The 23,042-nt window shown below is 42.3% G+C and overlaps 1 protein-coding gene across 2 annotated transcripts in view; it reads right to left on the minus strand.

Annotated features, from left to right (window-relative positions):
* Window positions 1-1,478: 1,478 nt before the first annotated feature.
* TASL (TLR adaptor interacting with endolysosomal SLC15A4) overlaps window positions 1,479-23,042 on the minus strand; it is a 231,134-nt gene continuing 209,570 nt past the window's right edge. For both annotated transcript variants that reach the window (XM_044072381.1, XM_044072380.1), the window contains one exon: window positions 1,479-2,842. In XM_044072381.1, coding sequence (XP_043928316.1) covers window positions 1,920-2,840 — 921 coding nt within the window. In that variant the 5' untranslated portion in view covers window positions 2,841-2,842 and the 3' untranslated portion in view covers window positions 1,479-1,919. The remainder of the gene's footprint in view (window positions 2,843-23,042) is intronic.

A 23,042-nucleotide genomic window follows, 5' to 3' on the forward strand; every position in this document is an offset into this window, starting at 1 on the left:
AGTGTTTTCATTGTTTTAATATAGACTCGAGACTGTAGTCTCAGAGCCGTCTGCTTTTGTAACCTGACAAGGAAGGACCCCTCACCTACTTCATCTTGCCTTGCTGTAATAAGGGAGCCAGGGAATAGTCATTCTTTAGATCAGTCAAGAAAAATAGTGAAATTAGTTAAGTACTGTTTTTCTGTATCTGTGTGAATCTATTCATTTGGGGTTTTTTAATATTTCCTTTGATGGAAACTCTGGTGTTTATTGTAAATAGATGTTTAGTATTTTCATGTTATTTTATTATTTATTATTAAATATATTTAAACTTTTCATTGTGGCTGGTCTTTTAGACAATATTTTTACCATTGGAGTACTATATCTATTTGGTGACCCACTGTGGTAACTCCTGAAAGCCTTACTGCACTGGTAAAATTTTATAATTTGTATTAATATTAATGTCTCTCAGTATAATTGGGTACTCTTGTAAGAGCCTTAGAGTAGCTGGCTTTGGAATATCTGGTGGCAGTATACCTTATGGTCAGGGCAGAAGGGGGCATAGCTAGTAAATCTGTGCCACCCTTTCCCAGGTGTGTATGTGTGTGTTTGTGTGTGTGTGTGTGTGTGTGTGTGTGTGTGTGTGTGTGTGTGTGTGTGTGTGTGTGTGTGTGTGTGTGTGTGTGTGTGTGTGTGTGTGTGTGTGTGTGTGTGTGTGTGTGTGTGTGTGTGTGTGTGTGTGTGTGTATGCAAATCATCTCTCAAAGAGTGTGTGTGTCAGCTGTTTGGAGCAGGGACATGAAGCACAGAGAGTACTAGAGGACTTGGCTTTGACACTCGGCTGAGGACTCAACTCTATAGCTGCACCAGTGGGGAGTCTTATTGGGGACCTGGAGGGAGACAGAGAGTGAGAGAGAGAGAGAGAAATTCAGACCCCAGACTGAGTGTCTTCTGTGTGCTCTTAAGGGAAATTGTGCTTGATGCAGAGAGCTGCACCTGGAAATACTGGGTGTATCCATTTTTGTTCCAAGTGAATGTCCCTTTCCAGTATCAGTGGTGAGGATTCAGGCTCCTTGATTACTGGCCCAGAGTAGGGATGTCACATGAGTATTTATGCATGCCAGCATAATATGTGGCAGAACAAACTGCAGCATTTTTATTATTGGACATCAGAATAGAAGTAAAGAAAGAAAGCAGGACATTTATTAAGTAGATAAATGACTTCCCAAAAGAGCCTGTTTATACACTGCCACCAGTGACAGCTTTAATATTATTTGAAATGGATAAGCTGGAACAAAATTAATACTTTGGACTTAATGTGATCTTCAGACAGTTAAACTGGATTCTTCTGTCCCAGTGTGCTGTTCTCATGTGCATCAACTATGTTTGTATATACTTGCTCAAGTACTTGGCATCTTTCTTAGAAACAATAACTTGGTTTATATTTAGAAGACTCAAAATCAACACAAATACTCAAACATATAATAAGACTGCTTAACTGGTTTAAGAAAATAGTTTGTAATATTTTACATACAGTATTATCACAGCAGATGAATGGTATAATTGTACTTCCAGTTCAATTACAATGAATTTTATTTATTTATTTTGTTTTTAATTTTCAAATACTGTTTGGAAGAACATCATAGAGGCATTATTTATCTCCATGAGAACCTGGGCAATTTAAATATATCTGAAAGTGCAGTAAAATAATCCAGTGCATTAAAATACAAAAAAATCTTACTTTATTATATTGGAAAATAATCAGTGTCCATGCTTTCTTTTCTGCAACAAACATTTATTTCAAAAATGGACTAAATTATTGGCCAGGCAATTCAGTTTCATTAGACAGAAAGCTACTGAAGTGCATAAATGCAAAGCAAAAGTGAATCAGCAAACAAGATATACATTCTTAGAAAAAAATTGCATAATTTAGAGAAATCTCACTCTTGTGACTGCTGCTTTGCATCACCCTCTGAAGAAATCAACAAATAAGGAGTGCTGATTTCAGTGGACTGCCTTCCACTAGCAACTTGTAGTAGACATGTTAGGACCATGTCTTTTGCCTTGCTGGTTTCCATATTTTGTTCTCGAGAGATCTGTATACAGATTTGGTCAACATTGTTCATTATATGTTCACATGCCAATATATTTGATGGTGAGACACTGTGCAGCATATTGTCCATCATGTATTGTTTATAGAGCTCCATCATTTTCTGCTCCAAGTACTCATTTAGCATTGAATTTGAAAGTGGCTGAGAGGGATGCATGATACTTTTATCTTTTGCACTACCCAGTCGCCAGCATGAAGAATCTCCTGCAGCTGTTCTACGTGGCAACTCGTGCGTCATCCTTAAGGACTCCATTGGTGAAGGAATTTCTGATGACTGCAAAAAGGGGCCATCATAAAATTCCACACTACTGTCACAAGTAAAATCTGTTGTTGTAGAGTCAAGTGGCATCACTTGATCGCCTGCAATATGCAGGTCATTGTAATTTTTGCATATGCTTTTACAAGACGATGGAACTAAATATGTATCCTTTCCTATGCTAGCACTTCCAGGAATGTCAACAACACATGACATTTTCCTATCAGCTGACATATCCTGATTGACTTCCACTGTACTTTCCTTTAGTACCTTGTCTTCTTTTCTTTCATGGGATCTTGTTATAAATCTTCCTATTGATTTACATCTTTGAAAAAATGATCTTCTGTGAAGGTCTCCTGTGGAAGAGTAAGTGATACCTGCCACAGATGGCAGCTCTTCTACTCTGTTTTCTTCTGTTGGGCTTCTAAATATGCTAGCATTATACTGTTCCTGTTCCCAGAAGGCAAGGACATAGAGATATCCTTCTGCCAGCATGCCTAGGTAAAAAAATAAATACATAAATAAATATTATTAATATATTCGAAACCACTCTACATTATCAAGATGGATTACCAGTAAATAAGTCCATTAGAAACAGCATTTTACAAATATAGTTGCAGTACATCTAACTGAAATTAGATCTTTTCAGTCTTGCTTCAGTGAAACAAAAAAAAATACTCTTTTTGGTAGTATCTGCTTTCACAATAAAACACACTGTGGAAATTTCTGCGGGTGCAGATCATCACCAAGCCTTCATATAGCATTTTGCCCTGAATCATCTAACTTATGAAACTGATTCTAAGATTACTCCCTCTTGGATAAGGGAGTGACATGTTCTTACACAATTTTATAATAATCATGCAGGGCAAAAATGAACCAGTAGCAAGTAACAACTCTGTCTTATTATCTACCAGAAAAGTAAAAATAGTCTTCAGTCAATAAGACTGCATTCATCTGTTTCATCTAAGTAGGGCCCAGCTGCACTTGCTTTGACAGATGGTATGATTACCCTTGGAAGGCAACAGGCATCACCCACTGTGAAAGGCAACTAAGAGTAAATGTATCTTAAATTTTACCAACGTTGCTGATTTGTTGAGTCTTTGGCTTTTCAATGTTTGGAACTTGTAAGACAAACAAAATATCATCAATTCTCCTAAATTCTACTATGGGCATTGTTGTCTAATTCATTATGATAAATAAAAAGAACTAAAATCTAGACTGCATGCACCACCATGGATGTATTGCAACGTTTTTACAAGTATGATCCTGCAGAGATTTGGTGTGTTTCTCTACTTATATAATCTTAAAAAAAAACAGTAGTAATTCATACAAAGAATATGACTTTGCAATGCAGAGGGAATGGGTAGAACTAGAAGGCCAGGAGGATGGTAAACTGGCTTGGCTTAAAATGACCCACAAGGGCTGCTAGCCTAGTACTAAAAATAAGTTTTACCATGAACTATGAACTTATGGTGCCTTGCATACAATGCTTTGAAAACATCAATACCAAACAACTGTAGCCAGAAAAGTGGTCACTTAGAGAACATTCAGGTAAGAGATCTAGAGATGATTAATACAACCTGGCTGACATGTTAAGAGATTTCTCAAAAAAACTTTTGAGGGCAAAATTTGCATCAACACAGCTACAATTGTGCATGATCCAATACCAACCATGTCTGTTCCTTTTTGGTTACTGTATGAGCATTTGTACTAATACACAGTAACTGCCAGTCTCAGCTATTCTGGTAGAATAATTCAGAACTAGATAACCACACCTTCATATATAGCATATAGCCCAAATCTATTTATCTCTAATGCTTCACAGATATTTCCTTCAGAGTTCAGCAAATGAACAGAGAAGATCATTGGTTCATATGAATCTGTATTTTATTCATGTAAGCATTATATTCATATAAGCAATAACCCATTTGGCCAAGATGTAAATACCTGTACTTTGGAACATGGCTGTTATTTACCAGTCTCCAGTAACTCATATTAGCAATAAACCAGATTATGTAAACATGACCTTGCTGATTACAAATATTTTAGTCAATAGAATCAGTCTCAAATTGCAGGTTAGAAAAAAACTGAAGATATAAAGTCGTTAAAACTAAGACAGTTATTTGAGAATCAGCATTTATTTGAAACATTAATATTTCTTAGCAAGAGCACAAACATAGATACACCTATTAAGAATAAGACTGAACTCATAGAAAAGAACATGCAGGAATAATAAACCAAGACTAGCAGATCTTTGAGAAGGTGGAGGTAATATATTTGGGTGATGGTTGTTTCACTAATAATCTAAGAGAGTACAAGATGCACACTGCAGGGGAAATTCCATTTTGTAATAAAGCAAACTTAGAGGCGATTACTTATATAAAGGTGGTTCATTAAAGGGAAACATAATGTATGGGGTGAGGGGGATGTTGTCCCTGCAGAAATCTCATTTTCAAACTACTCTCAACTGTATTCTTCATTCAGGAGGATTAAACATAAGAGGACTGGGAACTCTAGACCTATGACAGGATAAAGACAATAAAGATATTGATGCCACAATATATGTCCAGGTTCACTTACACTAGGCATTGGGATAGACTCTCATACCTCCTATTTTCTGACAGGAACCATGCAGTCTTTGGTACCAAAACCCCACCTTAATAATTCACCAAGGCAAATAATTTCCAAGTAACTATATCACAGATGTATTTTTCCTTAAAGCAGTCAGATCTTTAGAAAAATGTTAAACTGTAAAATCAGACAATGTTTTGATATATTCACACAACATTCCTCAAAAAATATTGTTTATAAAGGAAAATTATCTTTATAATGCATAAAAAGTGGTGGTGCCTTGTGTGGCAGTGACTGTGTTGGCTCAGTCAAGAAATGTGCAGTATTTGTCTTCTTTTCTACAGCAAAAACAGGAAAAAGCATGTTTTGATACTAGTATAGTCACTTATAGCAAAGAAACCTTACCAAAAATCGGGGATTCAAACAATCAAGGTGACCAACTGTCCCAGTTTTTCCAAGATAGTCCCAGTTTGGAAGTCTCTGTCCCAGAAGCCCAAACATTGTCTTTGGGACACAGAAATGTCCCAGTTTAGACAGCTCAGTCTGAATAGTGATCTGGTTTTCTGGAGTGGCCAGTCCCCTGCTTTCCCATCTTGAGTAGCTTTGGGGACCTTACGATTGTTTGGGGATGCCATTGGATATGGGGTAAGGTTGGATATCTTTGCTCTAGCAGGAGCCTTCCAGGCCCTGCCACCATCTGTCAGTCACTCCCTCAAGGACCTCCATGATGTGTGGGCTGTGCCTGACCCCACTCACCCATGCAGGGGTTCTCCAGGCCCCACACCCATCTTCCCAGTGCACCCTTACTGACTTCTGTCAGGGCTGACCCTTACAGGCCTCCCCTTCCATCTGGCCAAGAAACATTCCCCGGCTGTGGCCCTCCATGTCAGGGGACTCCACTGCCTCATGTCTCCTGAAGGCTGTCAAATCATGCAGATCGCTCATGCCCTTGAACCCTCTCAGGGGACCTTCCCTCAGATCTCATCCACCCCCTAGAACTCCCCTCAGCTGCTGAAGGGCAGATCCACTCTCATGAAGGCTTCAGAGTCCCCCTGCTTTCTCTTCCATAGCAGCTCTGGGGACTTTGAGATTTTTCAAGGATGCCGTCGGTTATGGGGTGAAGTTGGCTGCCTTCACCCCAGCAGGAGCTCTCCGGGGCCCTCTGCCATCTGCCATGATGCTTCCTCAAGGACTTCCATTACAGGGAGCTCTGCCTGACCCCACTCACCCAGGCAGGAGCTTTCCAGGCCCCACACCCATCTTCCTGGTGCTCTCTTACTGACTTCTGTCAGGGCCAACCCTAACAGGCTTTCCCTTTGACCTGGCCAAGAGACCTTCCCCGGCTACGGCCCCCCATGTCAGGGGACTCTGCCGGCTCCATGTCTCCTGAAGGCTGCCAAATCATGCTGGATCGCTCATGCCCTTGGACCCTCTCAGCAAACCTTCCCTCAGATCCCATCCACCCCCCAGAACTCCACTCAGCTGTTGAAAGGCAGATCCACTCTCATAAAGGCTTCAGAGTCCCCCTGCTTTCTCTTCCATAGCAGCTGTGGGGACTTTGAGATTTGTCAAGGATGCCATCAGTTATTGGGTGAAGTTGGATGCCTTTACCCCAGCAAGAGCTCTCTGGGCCCCTCTACCATCTGCCCTGGTGCTTCCTCAAGAACTTCCATCACAGGGAGCTCTGTCTGACCCTGCTCACCCAGGCAGGAGCTCCCCAGGCCCTGCTGCTATCTGCCCCAGTGCTCCCTTAAGGACTTCCATTGTGGGAAGCTCTGCCTGACCCCCCCTCACCCAGGCAGGAGCTCATCTAGCCATGCCACTATCTGCCTCTCTCCTCCATCCAGACATCCATCCCAGAGGGGGCATGGTCTGTATCCCCTCACCCAGGTGGGAGCTGTCTTGTCCCAGTTACTTTCCACCTCTCTCTCTCTCTCCCTTCCAGACTTCCATTGGGATGGACCCCCTCTGGGCTTACAATTCTACACAGGAGAAAGAGCTCTTTTCCATGGTTACATATATTTTGATTGCTGCCAAATCATGTAGTGTTGCACTGGCTCTTGGAGCCTTTCAGGAGAACTTCCCAGCCTCATGGAACTCTGCTGAGCCACAAAGCCTTAGACAGTCCCTCATCCAGACTTCTGTGACACCAGTTCTCACCTTTGCCTTGCACCTAGGGCTTTCAAACTCACAGATGAGATGGCCCTAGGTCCCCCAATCTCTGCACTTTTTCTGGCACACCTCGGTCTTTCTCCCCAGTGGTGCCAGGCACCGATGAATGTGCATCACTTTGAGCCTCCTGGCATGTAACCTCTTGCCTCCTGGCTGGTGCTATTCACAGAGTGGCATCCCCACAGTGTCAGGTGAAGGATGGGAGGCCAACATGTCTGCCCCAGTGTGAGATGACATGGCAGCCCTATTTCCATTCCCATGGGGGCTGGGAGAATGGGATTGCAGACCTGGCTTCACAGAGCAGCCCACAAGTGTCCAAGTTTAGGTCCTGAAACAAAATGGTCACCTTGATCAAACTTGTAATGCAGCTGGATGGCCAATCTGTTGCTTACAGAGCCAGAGGAGCCTACAGCAATATCAGCACTCTACTACCTTGCTGTCTTATTAAAGCATGGCTCAAAGTGCCTAAAACAGATAAAGAGGGCTTCTATAACACAATGAAAGAGGAACAAATGGAAAAGGTGTGAAAGATCAAGGAAGAGAGGAACAAGAGCCAGAACTGTGCCAGACTGAAAGCAAACCCTTTCAGGCCTGCATTACCATCCTTACTCCTAGAAAATGTGTGCTCTCTGGACAACAAGAAACATAAGGCTAGAAATGGCATCACAAAGCAAGGTGAGAAATACTTATGTATTCATGTTTGCATAGTAATATCAATGACAGTGCAGTGCAACTGGAAGGGTTCGCACTGTTTCAAACAGACAGAGATCGTGCACTCATTGTTAAATCTAGTGGAGGAAGGGTTTGCATCTATGTAAACAACAGCTGGTGCAGTAACTGTGAGATTTCCCTCAGCCACTGCTCTGAAAATGTAGAGTTTTTTGCAGTAAGATGCAGACCTTTTTATCTTCTCAGAGAATTAATTGGTGTCAGCATCATAGTGGCATACATCCCACTAAGTGCAAACACTAAAGAAGCACTAAATACACTGCATAACTCAATATGTGAGCTATAGAATAAAAACCCAGATTTTGCACACATTATTGCAGGACATTTCAACCAGGCAGATTTGAAATCAGTACTACCACACTACTAACAATATGGGGGCTTTGCAACAAGGGGTAATAACACCTTGGACAAAGTCAACACCAACATAAAGATGGCATATAATGCTGTTCAACATCCACACTTGGGCAACTCTGACCACATTACCATTATGCTAGTACCAGCATACAAACTTGCACTAGTCAGAGAAAACCCACTGTGAAGCAAGTGAAGGTGTTGCCAAAAGGAAGAATCAAAGCAATCCAAAACTGTTTTAATAACAGTAACTAGAGCATATTCAAGGAGGCTGCAATAACTGATCAACAAATTAACTTGGACAAATATGCAGAAATGGTGAGGGCATATATTTGCAAATGTGTAGATGATGTGACATCTAACAAAAATATCATAATAAGAGCCAATCAGAAACCTTGGCTCATAAGCAAAGTATATGAGCTTCTGAGGGAGCAAAATGAAGCATTCAAAATGGAGCTATCAGTGTGGCTAGGGCAAATCTGAAGAGAGGGATAAAGAAAGAAAAGAGGGCCTATGGAAAGAAGGTCCAGAGCCACTTCACAGATACAAGGGACTCCAGGAACATGTGGCAGGGCATAAAACCCATTACATAGTACAAATCACTGTCAGCTAAATGTGGGTACAGCACATAATTCCTTGATAGGCTAAACATCTTTTACAGCAGATATGAGGACAGAAACTGCTCAAAGGCAGTGAAACTTTCAACAAGTCCAGTGGATGAAGTGCTCAGTCTAACCACAGGCGAGGTGAGGAAAACCCTGCTACAAGTGAACCTCAGGAAGACTGATGGACCAGGCAACATCCTGGGAAGGGTGTTAAAGGACTGTGCTGAACAACTAAGCACTGTACTCATAGACATTTTTAACAGCTCCCTTTTCAATGCAAAAGTTCCCAAATGCTTCAAAAATACAAGCACAATACCACTGCCGAAGAAAGCAACTCCCTCAAGCCTGAATGATTACAGACCAGTAGCCCTCATGTCTGCTGTCATGAAAACTTTTAAAAGACTAGTCAAAAAACACCTGCCTGCATAACTACCACCTGCACGCAACTCACTACAGTTTGCATTTTGTGGCAATCACCCCACAGCGGATGCCATTTCAGTTGCACTACATCTTGCAATGGCACACCTGGAGAATAAGGACAGTTACACTAGGATGCTGTTTATTGACTTAAGTTCAGCATTCAAAGCAGTTATCCCACAACAGCTAATAGAGAACCTTGTCCATCTAGGCATCAGAAACCACATGTGCAACTGGGTACTGGAATTTTTGATTGAAAGACCACAAAAAGTTTGTGTGGACAAGAATTCCTCAAGAAACATCACAATAAACACAGGAGTACCCCAGGGATGTGCATTGAGTCCACTATTATTTACCATGCTAACTCATGACTGTATAGCCAGATTTAATACCAATCACATCATCAAGTTTGCAGATGACACCACAGTCATGGGTCTCATCAGTAATGAAAATGAAGGAGCATACAGGGAAGAAGTGAATCTACTGATTGACTGGTGTGGTAGGTACAACCTTGAGCTCAATGTCATCAAAACCAAGGAGACCATAACAGACTTCAGGAGAACCCATCCATCTCACTCTCCACTCATGATTAATAGAGAGAGGGTGGAAATAGTAAGTAGCACAACATTCCTGGGTGTCCACATTGCAGAGGACTTATACTGGTTACTAAACAGCAGTCACATAGTCAAGAAAGCCTACCAATACTAATGTACCACCCTCCATCCTTATCACCTTCTACGGGGAGGGGCCATAGAAAGCATCCTAATGAGCAACTTCATTGTGTGGCTTGGGGGTTGTTCAGTTGCAGATCAAAATGCCCTACAGAGGGTGGTGAAGGTCACTGAGAGAATAACAGGCTCCAACTTCCCAGCGGTACATGGTCTATATATGGCACATTGCTACAAAAGGGCCACAAAAATAGCCAGTGATCCTACACACCCTGCTTATGGTCTGTTTACAAGCTTGTCATCTGGCAGACAATATCACAGCATGTGTTGTAAAACATCCAGGTTCAGGAACAGTTTTGTCCCACAGGTGATTAGGTTTTTGAACTCTGGAAGCAATGTCAGGATTGTTAGACATTGACAAGGTCTTGTGTCAGTCAAACCATTATGGTGCAATAGACATGCTCACTCATAGTTATCTGTTTACAATGTCAATCAAGTGCAATATTTATTTATCTGCTAGCTATTCTAAAATATCAGAAAATAAGTATGCAATAAATTAATGTGCAATAATCAATCACTCAGCTGCTAAAAAAACTGCACACATAGTAAATTATAGTAGTATGTAGTAAAATAACAGACTAACTTAAAGTTAATGTAATGTATATTGCCTGTGCTATATGTAATTTGTATGTATGTAATTGTCATCTCAAGTATTGAGCCTGACGCATGTAATTTTGTTTAGGTTACCCTTGTGGAGTATAAATGACAATAAAGTTCACTTTGACTTTAACTTTTACTTTGAAAAGAGAAGTATCTTTAATAATGCATTGGTTTCATTCCATCCAAATATCCACCATCTTACAGTATAAATACAATGGTCAGTTTCACTGCTTTCAGCACCCAGTAGTAAATGTGACTTTGTGTCACAAAGTAAACAGTATTCATCTGCTCAAACCACAGAGTCATCTATTTTTTTTCCTACCAAAATGACAGTTCTTTTTAATTCAGTGTTCTGGTGTAATGATAGAAAATACATAGCATGATCATATTCTGCAATGTCTCTGAACACATCCTGTTGAAATACATTTATCCAAATGCGGCTTAACTGCCTCAATAAAGAAGACTTCAGAAAGAGATCTCTCTTTCAGAATTGTGTTGATCTAACTTATGAAAATATTGCAGATATACCTGAACAAAAGTCCCACAGATGAAGAGCCAGTGGACTCTCATGTGTAATGGTCAGCAGGCTGAATAATATTTAAACCACACACAAATGACATAAAATGCATTTCTGTCAGAACAGTTTAAGGTGTTATGCAGGTCTCGCTTTTTGCCCATGCACAAAAGCCTAATTTTATGTTTCTCTGCATTCTAGCAGCCCTCAGGTATGGGATTAAATAGTTATTATTTTTTATGCTGCTTCTATCATTCACCTGACCATTGATAACCTCCAACTTATAACCTGACCCAGCCTTCCCTCCCCTGAGTACTTTGGAAGCTTCTTTCTGGGTAATCCCAGATGTATACCTTTGCCACATGAATCCCAATACTTCATGGAGGGCAAAGACTTCTGACTACTTAGTTCTAGATCCACAGAGTGGAAACGTATATGGAGAGAGGCAGATGGACACTAGAATCATCATTCCATGATGACAACTCAATATCATGGACAAAGTCACGATGTGCAATAATAGCAATGTACACAATACAAATGAACGCAAATGTGCTTGGATCTAAGTCACAGCTCCTGTCTTACAGACTGGAACCTAAAAAAGCCCTGACTTCCAAAAGAAACACGTAGGCTGTGATGAACCTCACCTCCAACCCTGTGATAGGAAACCTACCACTGGCTGCTACACCCAATATCTCAAGCCAATGATTATGGCATCATGACTCCATTCTTGAGCTCAGTTCACAATATCAGAGATGGGTGCCTTGCCTGTGTGTTAGCAGTGTGGTATCTATAAATATCCATTATACAGAAATATGTTTTGCTAACCTTGCTTATAAATATGGGTATCTCATTACTAGACAAAACACATGCATTTATTGGGAGATGCTAATGTATGAAATCCAAGATAGCAAGATAAGCCAAAAACTGTACCTGAGTCATAAAAACTAATTCAAGAAATTGAAGTTGCAAAAAGAAATAATAAAAAAAAAATGATGGGCGAATCAGAACAGCAAATGGACCACAAAGAGTTATGTTTGATCTGCACTGAAGAGATGCAAAGTTTATTCTTTGAGAATACACTAGGTATTAATAATAACATTCTAATAATAACATTCTAGATTATATGGAATGCAAAAGCATTAAGGAACAGCACAGCACAGCAGAAAGAAAAATCAGTCAAAACTATAATTTAAGTGGAGTAAATGCAGGAAGAAAAAAGCAGCATTATAGGCAGAGCTTGCATAAAAGCAATGCATTAGCAACTTGAGCGGTGCAAAACAAATATAGATAACTTGTAAAACAGATCAGTGCAGTCAAACATCAGTGTCATGGGAATCACGGAGACAGTAACAGAAAAGGATCAAACTAATGTCCTGACTGCATTTATTAAAGAGTGCCTGACTGCTGTGGAAGAAAATAAAGTAAAATTTGACAGAGCTCATGCAGTTGGCCAACACAAGCCCATAGGTCTAGCTTTGAGACACATCCCGGTTTGCACTTGGTTTGACAATACAAAAGCAGAGATAATGGAAAAAGTCAAGATGCTCAGAAGAATATCTTTTGCTTGAATGTTTATAAGAATTGTGGAGGACTTCTCAGGATGATTGTATAGGCAAAAGAAAGATTTGTGGAGGACGTCTTAGGATGGCTGTATCGACAAAGGAAGGAACAAGTACACAGAATGAAGGAAATAACAGCAGTGAGGACCAGGTTAAATAGATTAAATAACAAGGGGCAACTGAAGGCAAAGAGAATGAAGGAATATGACACGAAAGAATTGTGAACTGGCAGAACAAATAGTAAAGGGCTATGGAGAGAAAACAATGGAAAAAGAGGAACAATAAGAGCAAGGCAGAAGCTACAGTCAAGGGGAGGTGACCATGTAATATGTACATAATATGAGTAACTATCATTACTGGGCCACTTTAAATGTATTAAAATTGGAGGGAAATTCAGAAAGGTTGCACACAGAGGAGGGAAATGAAGGTGACAGCAAAAGGAGGTAATGTTGTAGAAGGGAGGGAACAAAAAGAGTGGTGGATGATAATCGATTTATAGACTTGAACCAGATGAGCACACTACAGTAGAACTGTCAGAGTACACCCAAGTGAAATAGGTTGGAATGTAGGCAGCAGCCACAGGATCAATAATACAGCTCAGAGATGATGCTCAGGAGAGTGAAGGGACAACTAACAGCTAGTGGGGATAGGGGAGGGAGAAGAGAAGAACAGAACAGATACAGTTTGTAACATGGAGCACTGGGAGGGGTCACCAACTCAATGAAAAGGAAAGTGCATGACAAAATCAGTAGACTTAGAAGGGGTGATATAATGCTACTATAGGGAACTAAGCTACAGATAAGAGGGTACAGGAAAATCTTTTTCAAAGGAATACCCAAAATGGGAAACTGACTGACTGTAAGACAGGGAGGGCAGTGCAGCAATCTTGTTCAAAGGAAGTTTGTACGTCATAACAGAGGTGGTGAGAAAGAGCAGAGAGAGGAAATATAAATATGTTTCATTTTGGTGCTTGTGCATACATAACTGGACTGACAACTGAAAGGGTCGTTACTTGGGGATAATATGTTTCATTTCGAGACTTGTGCATACATACTTGGACAGACTACTGAATAAGTCATTAATTGGTGGAAATATGTTTCATTTTGATGTCCTTTGAGTGCCTGTGCATACAAACTTGGACAGACTACTGAAGGAGTCATTATTTGGGGGAAATATGTTTCAGTGTAATGTCAACTGAGTGCCTGTGCATACATACTTGGACAGACTACCAAAGGGGTCATTACCCGGGAAATATTATTTCATTGTGATGTCATTTGAGTGCTTGTGCATACATAGACAGCCTACTGAAGGGGTCAATGGGGTAAATATTTTTTATTTTGGTGCTTGTGCATAATTGAACATACTACTGAAGGGGTCATTAGGGGAAATACTTCATTTTGGTGCTTGTACGTACATACTTAGAAAGACTAGTGAAGGGGTCACTTGGGGTGAATGGTGTCATTTTGGTGCTTGTTTGCATGTGGAGACAGTACTGAAGGGGTCACTTGAGGAAATATTTCATTTTGGCATCAGTCAAAGTGCTTGTACAGACATGGCAAACTACTGATCGGAGCTTTGGAGGAAATGTTTCTTTTGGTGTTATTGAAGTGCTTTGCTTATATGGACAGACTATTGAAAGGATTCAGGACATTTAGAAAAAGAAACAAAACAAACAATGCAGCTACACTACTTGATAGGCAGCAATGCAGCAAAATCAAGCATCATTTTAACATATATTATCCTTGATGTTAAAGCAAGGATATAGTAAGTCTTTTCACTATGAGTCAATTATACTGCATGTGCCAGTTATTTAGCCTGTTAATTGCTTTTTACTGGTTATAAATTGATTGCTCTCATTTATAAGTTGACCTGAGTGTGGGATGGTCACTGTATTAGAACGTATTGCTAAATAAATATCTCCTCAGTGCTGTCTCCTCTTACACTCAGTAACTATCTTCCTTCATAGAGCAGGTATGTGCCATATGATCTGAAGTAGTTAACTTCATTTGTCCATCAACCTATGGGTTATCGGATCCATATCGAATTCGAGCCGGCAGCCTCCAACAGCTAAGATCCGAGCTCCAAGCTCCTCCCCTTACCCATAATCCCCTGCTATCCCTTCCTGACCCCAGATCTAGTTTGCTGCGGTTCTCTCAGCAGCTTGATCAAGCTTCCAGGTGTGGTAGTTGTTGGATTTGTGAGAAAAAAATCATTTTTTTTCCTAGTTTAAACAAATTGTTGTGTGTGTGTGTGAGTTAGCATAGTTCCCCAGTAGCATTAACGTTTTTCTTTATCTAGTGTTTAGTTATCTTTTTAGTGTTATTCCCTCCCTCTCGTGTATGAGTTAGGGGGTGTATTTTGGGGCCTAGCGAGTGTGTTGTTTCTTTTGTAGGTATGGCAGAGGCACCCAAAACTTTCTTTTCAAAGTGTACCGAGTGTGGCCATAAGCTGTCCCCAGTGGATGGCCACACTCGGTGCGTTTTATGCCTTGGGGTTGAACATCTTTCCACCGGCTGCACTATTTGTGCAGCATTCAACCCCAGGGCCCTCAAGGACCAGAGGTCGAAGCTGATTCTGGCGGGACTTCTGCCCCCTGACTCGGCTTCATCCTCCGGTCCTCTGTGGCACCTGCCGCGGCTGCGGCAGCACCACCTGCTATTCCCCTGGCCGGGACTCAACCTCCCACCTTGGGCCAGGAGGAGAGTGAAGCCAGAAAGGAGAAATGCTGGGAAAAATACCACAAGCGGCTGGCTGAAGCTTCTGCATTGGCCCCGCCAGCCAAACGGGTTTCTCCTCCTAGGGCCTCCGAGTTTTCTCCTTCCGGGCTCTGATCTCCCCACTTTTCACCGGGGCCAGAGGAGGAGGAGACCCGGTCACCTTCGAGGTCATCAAGGCGGCACTCCCGGCCTGCTTCGGTGGCCTCATCAAGGTCTACCCGCAGTATGTCCGATGCAGACTTGGACCGGAGGATGTGTAGGTTTCTCCAGGCCCAGCTGCAGATGGGAGTGCCCCTGCTTGCCCCCCCCCCCTCCGGGAGGGGAGCTCAACCCCCTTTTTCACCCTGATTGCTCCTTCTCTGACCCACTACCGGGGTTCGGAGCCTTCGGAGCCGGGTAGCGTCGGAGCCGGGGGACTGTCGGCACCGATAGTATCGGGTACTTCAGCGCCGATGGCACCTTCGAGTCTGTCAGGTCCATTTTCTTTGGATCCGAGCTCTCAGAGCCGAGAGCTGATCTTCGGATCCAGAGGTGTCAGTATGGCTTTGGCTCCGTCTCGGTCAGAGCATACTGGCCCTTCAGATCTGACCACGTCAGCGCCGGCTCTGATCCACACATCGGATCCGAGAGAGGGTCTGCTCTCGGATCCTAGGGAGAGCAGCTCTCCTTCGGTGTTCGATGTCATGGAGAGAGAGTTTTTTCAAGGGACTCCAGGCCCCCGGCTTTAACTATGGCTCCATCCTGCACTTCCTCTCAGACAGGTCCGCCTTCCATCACTTGGCCCCAGGGACAGCCTGCTCAGACATCCCAGATAGTTCCCTTGTTAAAACAGGATCTGGTTGGCAAGGCCTCTTCGGACAGCCCCCCCCCCGAGGAGGTCCCTCACAAACGGAAGTGCAAGAGGAGGCACTTGGACTCTCTTCAGTCCTTGACAGAGGACACAGATTTGGAGGAAGGGGAAGGTTCCCCAAGGTCACCCCCCGAAGACATCTCCTTCGGAGACATCATGGTGATGCTTTGGATCAGAGGGGGGTGGTCTGCCCCAAAATCTTCCTCTTCCTCTGATGAGTCTGTGTTTCTGGAGGCATTTAAAGCAGGCCCGTCTACCTCTTGGATGTCCCCTCCCGCCGATCCCCTGGTAGACCTGATTACTACCAGAGCATGGAAGGAACCGGACACTGTGGAGCCCATTCCAAAGAGGCTGGAAAAAATTCTCAGCCCCCCTTCGGACAGGTCATCTTGTAGCAAGGGAGCCCCGGTAGATGCCATGTTGGTGGCAGTCACCACCAAAAGGGAACTGGCCCAGGAGAGTTCCTCGGTCCATCCTCCAGACAAGGTGTCTTGGATGATGGACCATCTGGGGAAGCGGGTGTTCGCTTCAGCTACCTTTTCTGTGAGGTCATTGAACTATATGGCACGTGATACGGCTCCAGTGGGATCTTATCAAAGAATATGCTGGGTCGCCACCAGAGTCCATGTCAGCGGAGGACAAGAAAGTGTACTCTACCCGAATGGCCACTCTCAAATCTATCTCCAATACCTCTATGCGGCTACTCTCCCATGCCAAGGAAGGAGCCACTAGAGCTAGCAGAGTGGGCATCATCCTATGGCAACAGGCGTGGCTCTGTCATTGTGATTTCGTGGAACCCTTTAAGGCATCATTCACAAATGCTCCGTTTGATGGTTCTGCCCTTTTTGGCAAGACCGTACGCAACACACTGGTCCAGAGTGAAAAATACGGGAAGACGTTGTCTGCTGTCAGAGTCTGCTTCTCTGCTCCCCAGAGGTCGTTCTCCAGGAACCAAAAGGGACAGAAGAAGATGTGGTTCTGGAAGTCTCAACAGTCCCGTTTCACTCCGGACCCCTCATCGTTCAGAGGCAGAGGAGGACAGGCTGGACGCCGCCCTAGAGGCAGAGGGGGCCTGAAGAATGTTGGGTCCAGAGAACCTTTCTCTGATCGGTCCACGCAGCAACCCTGGGGGGTTACCCGACTGCTCCACTCTGGAGGCAGTTGGGGGGCATTTCTCGATGCACCTGGCAGCTTGGGAGTCCATTACAACAGATCACTGGGTGCTTCATATCATATCCAAAGGCTACAAGATCCCTTTTCTCAATCCCCCGCTCAGTCCTCAAAGCCTCCCCGATGTCCCACCCAATCAAAGGGAGGCAGCAGCCGAGGAAATACTCCAGCTGCTAGAAAAAAGAGCAATCCAGCACGTCCCCCCAGACCAGTCCGAATCAGGCTTTTACTCCAGGTTCTTCTTGGTGCCAAAAAAGACAGGGGACCTAAGACCAATCCTCGACCTGTCCTTCCTGAACCTGTCAGTAGCCAAAGAAAAGTTCCGGATGGTCACTTTTCAATCCATTCTCCCCCTTCTGCAGGAGAACGACTGTATGTGCTCCATAGACCTCAAGGATGCGTACTACCACATTTTGATGGACAGACGATCCAGGAGGTTTCTCCGCTTCCAGCTGGGAACCAGCCATTACCAGTTCAGGGTCCTTCCCTTTGGTCTCACCACAGCCCCCAGGGTGTTCACCAAAGTGTTAACTGTTGTAGTGGCCCACCTGAGACTCCAGGGAATTCAGGTCTTTCTGTACATGGACGACTGGCTCCTGACCGCCCCCACCAGGCATCTACTTTGCACTGCCAGGGATTATTTTCTCCATCTAGCTCCCCAGCTGGGGATCATGATCAACATCGCAAAATCTTCTCTTCTGCCAACCCAAATTCTAGATTTCATTGGAGCCAGATTGAACACCAACCAGCTTCTAGCCTTCTTGACTCCGGACCGGCTATGAACTCTGAAACTCCATGTACTGGCCCTTCTACAATCCCCAGCTCCCACTGCGGAATTGGTCCTGAGGGCTCTAGGCTCGATGGCGGCAGCCATCAGCCTACTACCCATGACGAGCTTAAACATGAGAGTTCTTCAATGGACCTTGCAAGTCCAGTGGTCCTTGCTGCTACATCCCCTGAGCTTTCCCGTACCTCTCAGCAGGGTGTGCAAGAAAGCCCTCTTATGGTGGCTCCAGTCCCCGGACCTCCAGAAAAGGCGCCCCTTCTCTGTATCCCCTCCTCTAGCCATGGTGACCACGGACGCCTCTCGCCTCGGGTGGGGGGGGCACTGCTTGGGCAGGACCATCCAAGGCACGTGGAACCATTCAGAGACCTCATTGCATATCAATGTCCTAGAGATGAGAGCAGTGCTTTTGGCGTTGCAAGCACTTCAAAGCCTTCTTCCCTTGGGGACAATTGTGATCCAGACAGACAACATGGCTAATGGGGCTGTGATTGAAAGTTTCTGTGAAATAGACTGCACACTCTAAGGACCTTTTACTAAGTTGGCCTCTGTCCCCCTTTTCTTAAGCAGTATACTATACTGCATATGCCAGTTTTATAGCCTCAAAAAAAATGACAGAAAACCTGTTTTAATTTGACGTCTCTTTTTTAATTGCTTTGAACTGGCTATAAACCGATTGCTCTCAGTTATAATTTGACCTGAGGGTGGGAAAAACTCCTATCCCCTACACAAAATGGTTTCTGTCCTTCACATAGTACTAGCACTGCCCTTCTAACATATGTAGATACTATCAATAAGGCTAGAGATAACATCAAACTAAACCAAAACTAAACCAACCACGAGGAAATTCTCAACACTTAAAAAACAAAACCTTTTATAATGACCAGCAAGGAAACTTCACCACTGAAATAGTGTCCACTCAGTTTATTAGCCATTTTCATCACAAAATACTTCATCAGAATACAAACACATAATTCCACCATACTTAAATAGTTACATCCTAATCAGATCCAATTATAAAACAATGATTCAATCAATTCAATACAATTCATTAAGCATCTTAATGACAAGTAGAATAGTAGGTGTAGAAGATGAAGAGAATATGGTAGGGGAAATAGAGCATCTCAGACCATGAAGTAGAAAAAATGTTTATCAAGTTTGAAATGCATGAACCAGAGAGAATAGGCTTGACGTGTATAATCTTTAAATGTCAAAAAAGGGAACTGATAGTGGAAGCACTAAAAGAGAACAAAAGGTTCATAGAAGAGTGGAAAGATAGGATTAAAACCATAGTTAAAAGAAGCATTACAGAAAAGAGAGAAAAAACAAGAAGCAAAGAAATAGAGAGAATGAAATGGCAACTTGCAAAAATACAAAACAGAAGAAAAGCAGTTGAAAGGAACAGGGACGAGCTCAGCAAACAAGGAAGGATAGTGAGGGCCCAACCAGAAGCCAACCCAATTACACTTCTGGAGGTCTGGTACTAGAAAGATTACTGGTAGGTGATCTGGGACTCCACAGAGAAGCATTTAACAAGGAGGTACAACCACAAAAAGTGAAGGTGATCGATAGTAAAGATTAGAAATGGGGTGGTGGAATCACAGAACAAGAAAAGAATCAGGCAAGTCTTTGGGAAATTCTACCAACAACAACAAACATAAATACAGGATGTCAGAACACAAACTACAGAATAACTGATTCATGCAGCAGGAAACTATATGCAGTCATAACAGGAGAGGAAGCAAGAGACAGGACAAGACATGAAAGCAAGGAAGTCATGGGGAATGAACAACTTTCCAGGAGAATTATACAAATGTAGGAGTAGCTATGGCAAATGCTAAAGTAGAAACAAGAAATACAGAACAAGGAAATAGCAAAGTCAATGGGGACAGCCAGAATAGTAGTGATTCCTTAAGAAGGGTAGCTATGGCAAGATCTAAAATAGAAACATCAAAATATTTTTTTACTCTATACTTTTAATCTAGCTTTGTCTCACCCTGTACAATATTCATGCAGTCCTTCATAGTTAATAGTAATTGTATGTTTTTCAACTTGTATTATTTTGATGCATAATTATTCACTGTTACTCAGCTTGCTATTATAAATTAATTTTTCTTTTTACCATGCATTCAATCATGTAATTTCCCTGTTTGCTTCTGCTTCTTTATTTATTATAGCTGCTCCATTCATAGGCCTCTGTTTCTCTTTCTATCCCCAATTCTCCCCTCCCTCTTCCTCTTTACTGATACCACCCATCTCTCTTGTTTGGTTTTTTACAGTTTTTAACACCCACCACATTTTGCCCTGGCCTTCCCTGCAAGTATGACCTGCATCACGTCTTCTGCACTGGAACCAAACAAAATATAAATAAAAGGAAAGAAGTGTAGATCTCAGCTAAGCATTATGTACTTACTAGTCATAGCTTTAAAAAATAAAAAAAAACTTTCCTGCAGCGAATACCTGCGGCTTGCACACTAACAGGGCTGCTGTTACCATTTCTTACCCCTTTCAGTATTAATTGAGCTTCTCCTCACCCACTCTCAGTTATCCTTACAATATAGCACACACAGTCTACTCTGTCTGCTGTGTGTTTAGCTTGTTCATTACTAGCCAATATCTCAGCTGTACTTTCTCTCTTAATATCAACCTGTGGCAGGCTCACTGAAACTGATTTTTTATTTTTTTGTGAAACTGTGTTTCTGCCTCATGGTGCAACCACTCCATTCACCCTCACTATGGTTGGACTCAGTCCACCCCTTACCCTACCCCCATTCCCACCCACCCCCTATTTCCTTACCATTCTATTTTTTTCCAAACCACACCCTCTCAGCCATCAGCCAATTACAAACTGACACCCACCTTCACCACACATCCAACTGATATTTTTCCAACAATCTTCTCTCTTCTACCTCTACCAAATCACTTCAACTCTATCCACTTTCCTCCCAATAGAATCTACTCAGAGCCAATCCATACATCTCCTTTCACACATAACACTCCCATCTCTCTCTCATTCCCATAACTTCCTCTCTCATTCTCATATACAAATACCTGAACTGTTAGTAGACTAGCTCACATTCATCATGACCTATATAACTGTAATAGCCACTACATTACCCTTGCTTTCTCTCCACCTCCTAACTTATCATTCTACATTCTACCATACAAACTACATCCTACCATACAAACTACATCTTCTACTTTTACCTCCTACAAATCTTAGCCACCACCACTCCTACACACACTTTCAAATCACAACAAACCTTTTCAATTGCACCAACTCCCAATTCTATGCTTATAAATATAACCACACACACAACCCCCTGCACCCTACTTTCAAATATCATAAGTATTTAACTAAACTCAAATCCATCCTACTCCACTCTTTCACTCACATCAAACTTCAGGCAGACATTCATCCTAACCTAGTTCTCACACAAGTCTTCCCCCATGCTCATAAATTTCCCCCTCTCCTACTACCAACTCACCAAATCAAAACCTTCTTACTTCCCAACTACAGAAACTCTGACATATTGATAACCAACTTCAATGAAGTATCAATAACAAACTAGGTGACTTCCATGCTGCCCTTACCCTCTACTCTCCAGACATAGCTGTTGTAACTGAGACCTGGCTAAGTAGCAATCATTTCCTTAACCCAGATAAACCCTCTACCCCAGTTCCTTCCAGCGAAAGTAATTCTGATTGCATAGTATCTCAATCAATTTAACACTCACTTTATCAACCTATTTCTTGAGCCTGTTGATCCTTATTTCTTAAAGCTTCTTCTATATGCTTTAACAGCATAACAGTAATACTAATGAGTTTTGTATATAATTACTCTGTCCATGAGATTCATTAATAATTGTGTAGTCTTCACATGAAGCCTACACAAGTGCAGCACACTAGTGCTAGGAGCAGCAGTGTTCATTGAATATGCATGCTACTGAACACACACATTTCCAAGCACTGTTTCATGGCCAGCAGCAGTATTGGTGGCCCTGGGAATGGTGCTAGCCAGCATGAGCACACAGTGTAAACAGAACTAATTGGCTGTAGCCAAATATATGTAAGCACAGGAGGACAGCTTAAATGAAGTAAGTTGAGTACAAGACTTAAGATGCAGGGATGGTAAAATGGGGAGAATGTACACAGAATACAATGCTAATAGTGCAGACATAAGTATGGAGGAGGTAAATGGAGAAAATGTCTTCAGTTAATGCAGTCAAATATGATTACGTCACAAATAAATATTTTACATAGACATATTTCCCTACAGGTACTTACTAATAATACTAATTAATCCTCTTCACAATTCGTGACCCACATACATAACAAAAACAGACATGTTAACAATGGATGTGAGAGGGACATGATGCAACATAGTAAGAAAAGGCAGTAAATGTGTTATTAATATTGACAACATACTGAATTAAGATAATGGTTAGCAAGGACAATGGGGCTATTCGCATATACTGCTGTTATTGAATATGAATTGTATACACAGGGAATGTATGTGTGATAACTGACAGTAGTTCTGTATTTTCTACTTCATTATGTATAAACAAGAAGAAATAAGCCCTACAGCCGTTGTGTCAGAAAGGTGCATGTCTTAACATTTGTTATCATTTCACAACCATAATCAAGGGGTATATTACTTTAATACATGTATTATTCAAGAATTTGTTTTACATTCATGATAAACATAGTGCTTTTTTAGGCATTGCCAAACTGAAAGTAATTCTGACAAAGCAAATCAAAACCAAGAAAATCTAAAGGTGTTACTGCTCAATACAAGGAGTCTAAACAAAAAACTCCACTCTCTAGAAGCTCTCTTCACCTCTTCACCCTAAAGAATGCTGATGTCTGTGCGGTCAAAGCCAAGGAGAATACACCGACACTGGAAGATCATCATGCATTCCACACATTT

This window comes from Protopterus annectens, chromosome 5.part0 (assembly GCF_019279795.1).
Source record: "Protopterus annectens isolate FY-2018-M chromosome 5.part0, PAN1.0, whole genome shotgun sequence".
In the NCBI taxonomy this organism is placed as follows: Eukaryota; Metazoa; Chordata; order Ceratodontiformes; family Protopteridae; genus Protopterus; species Protopterus annectens.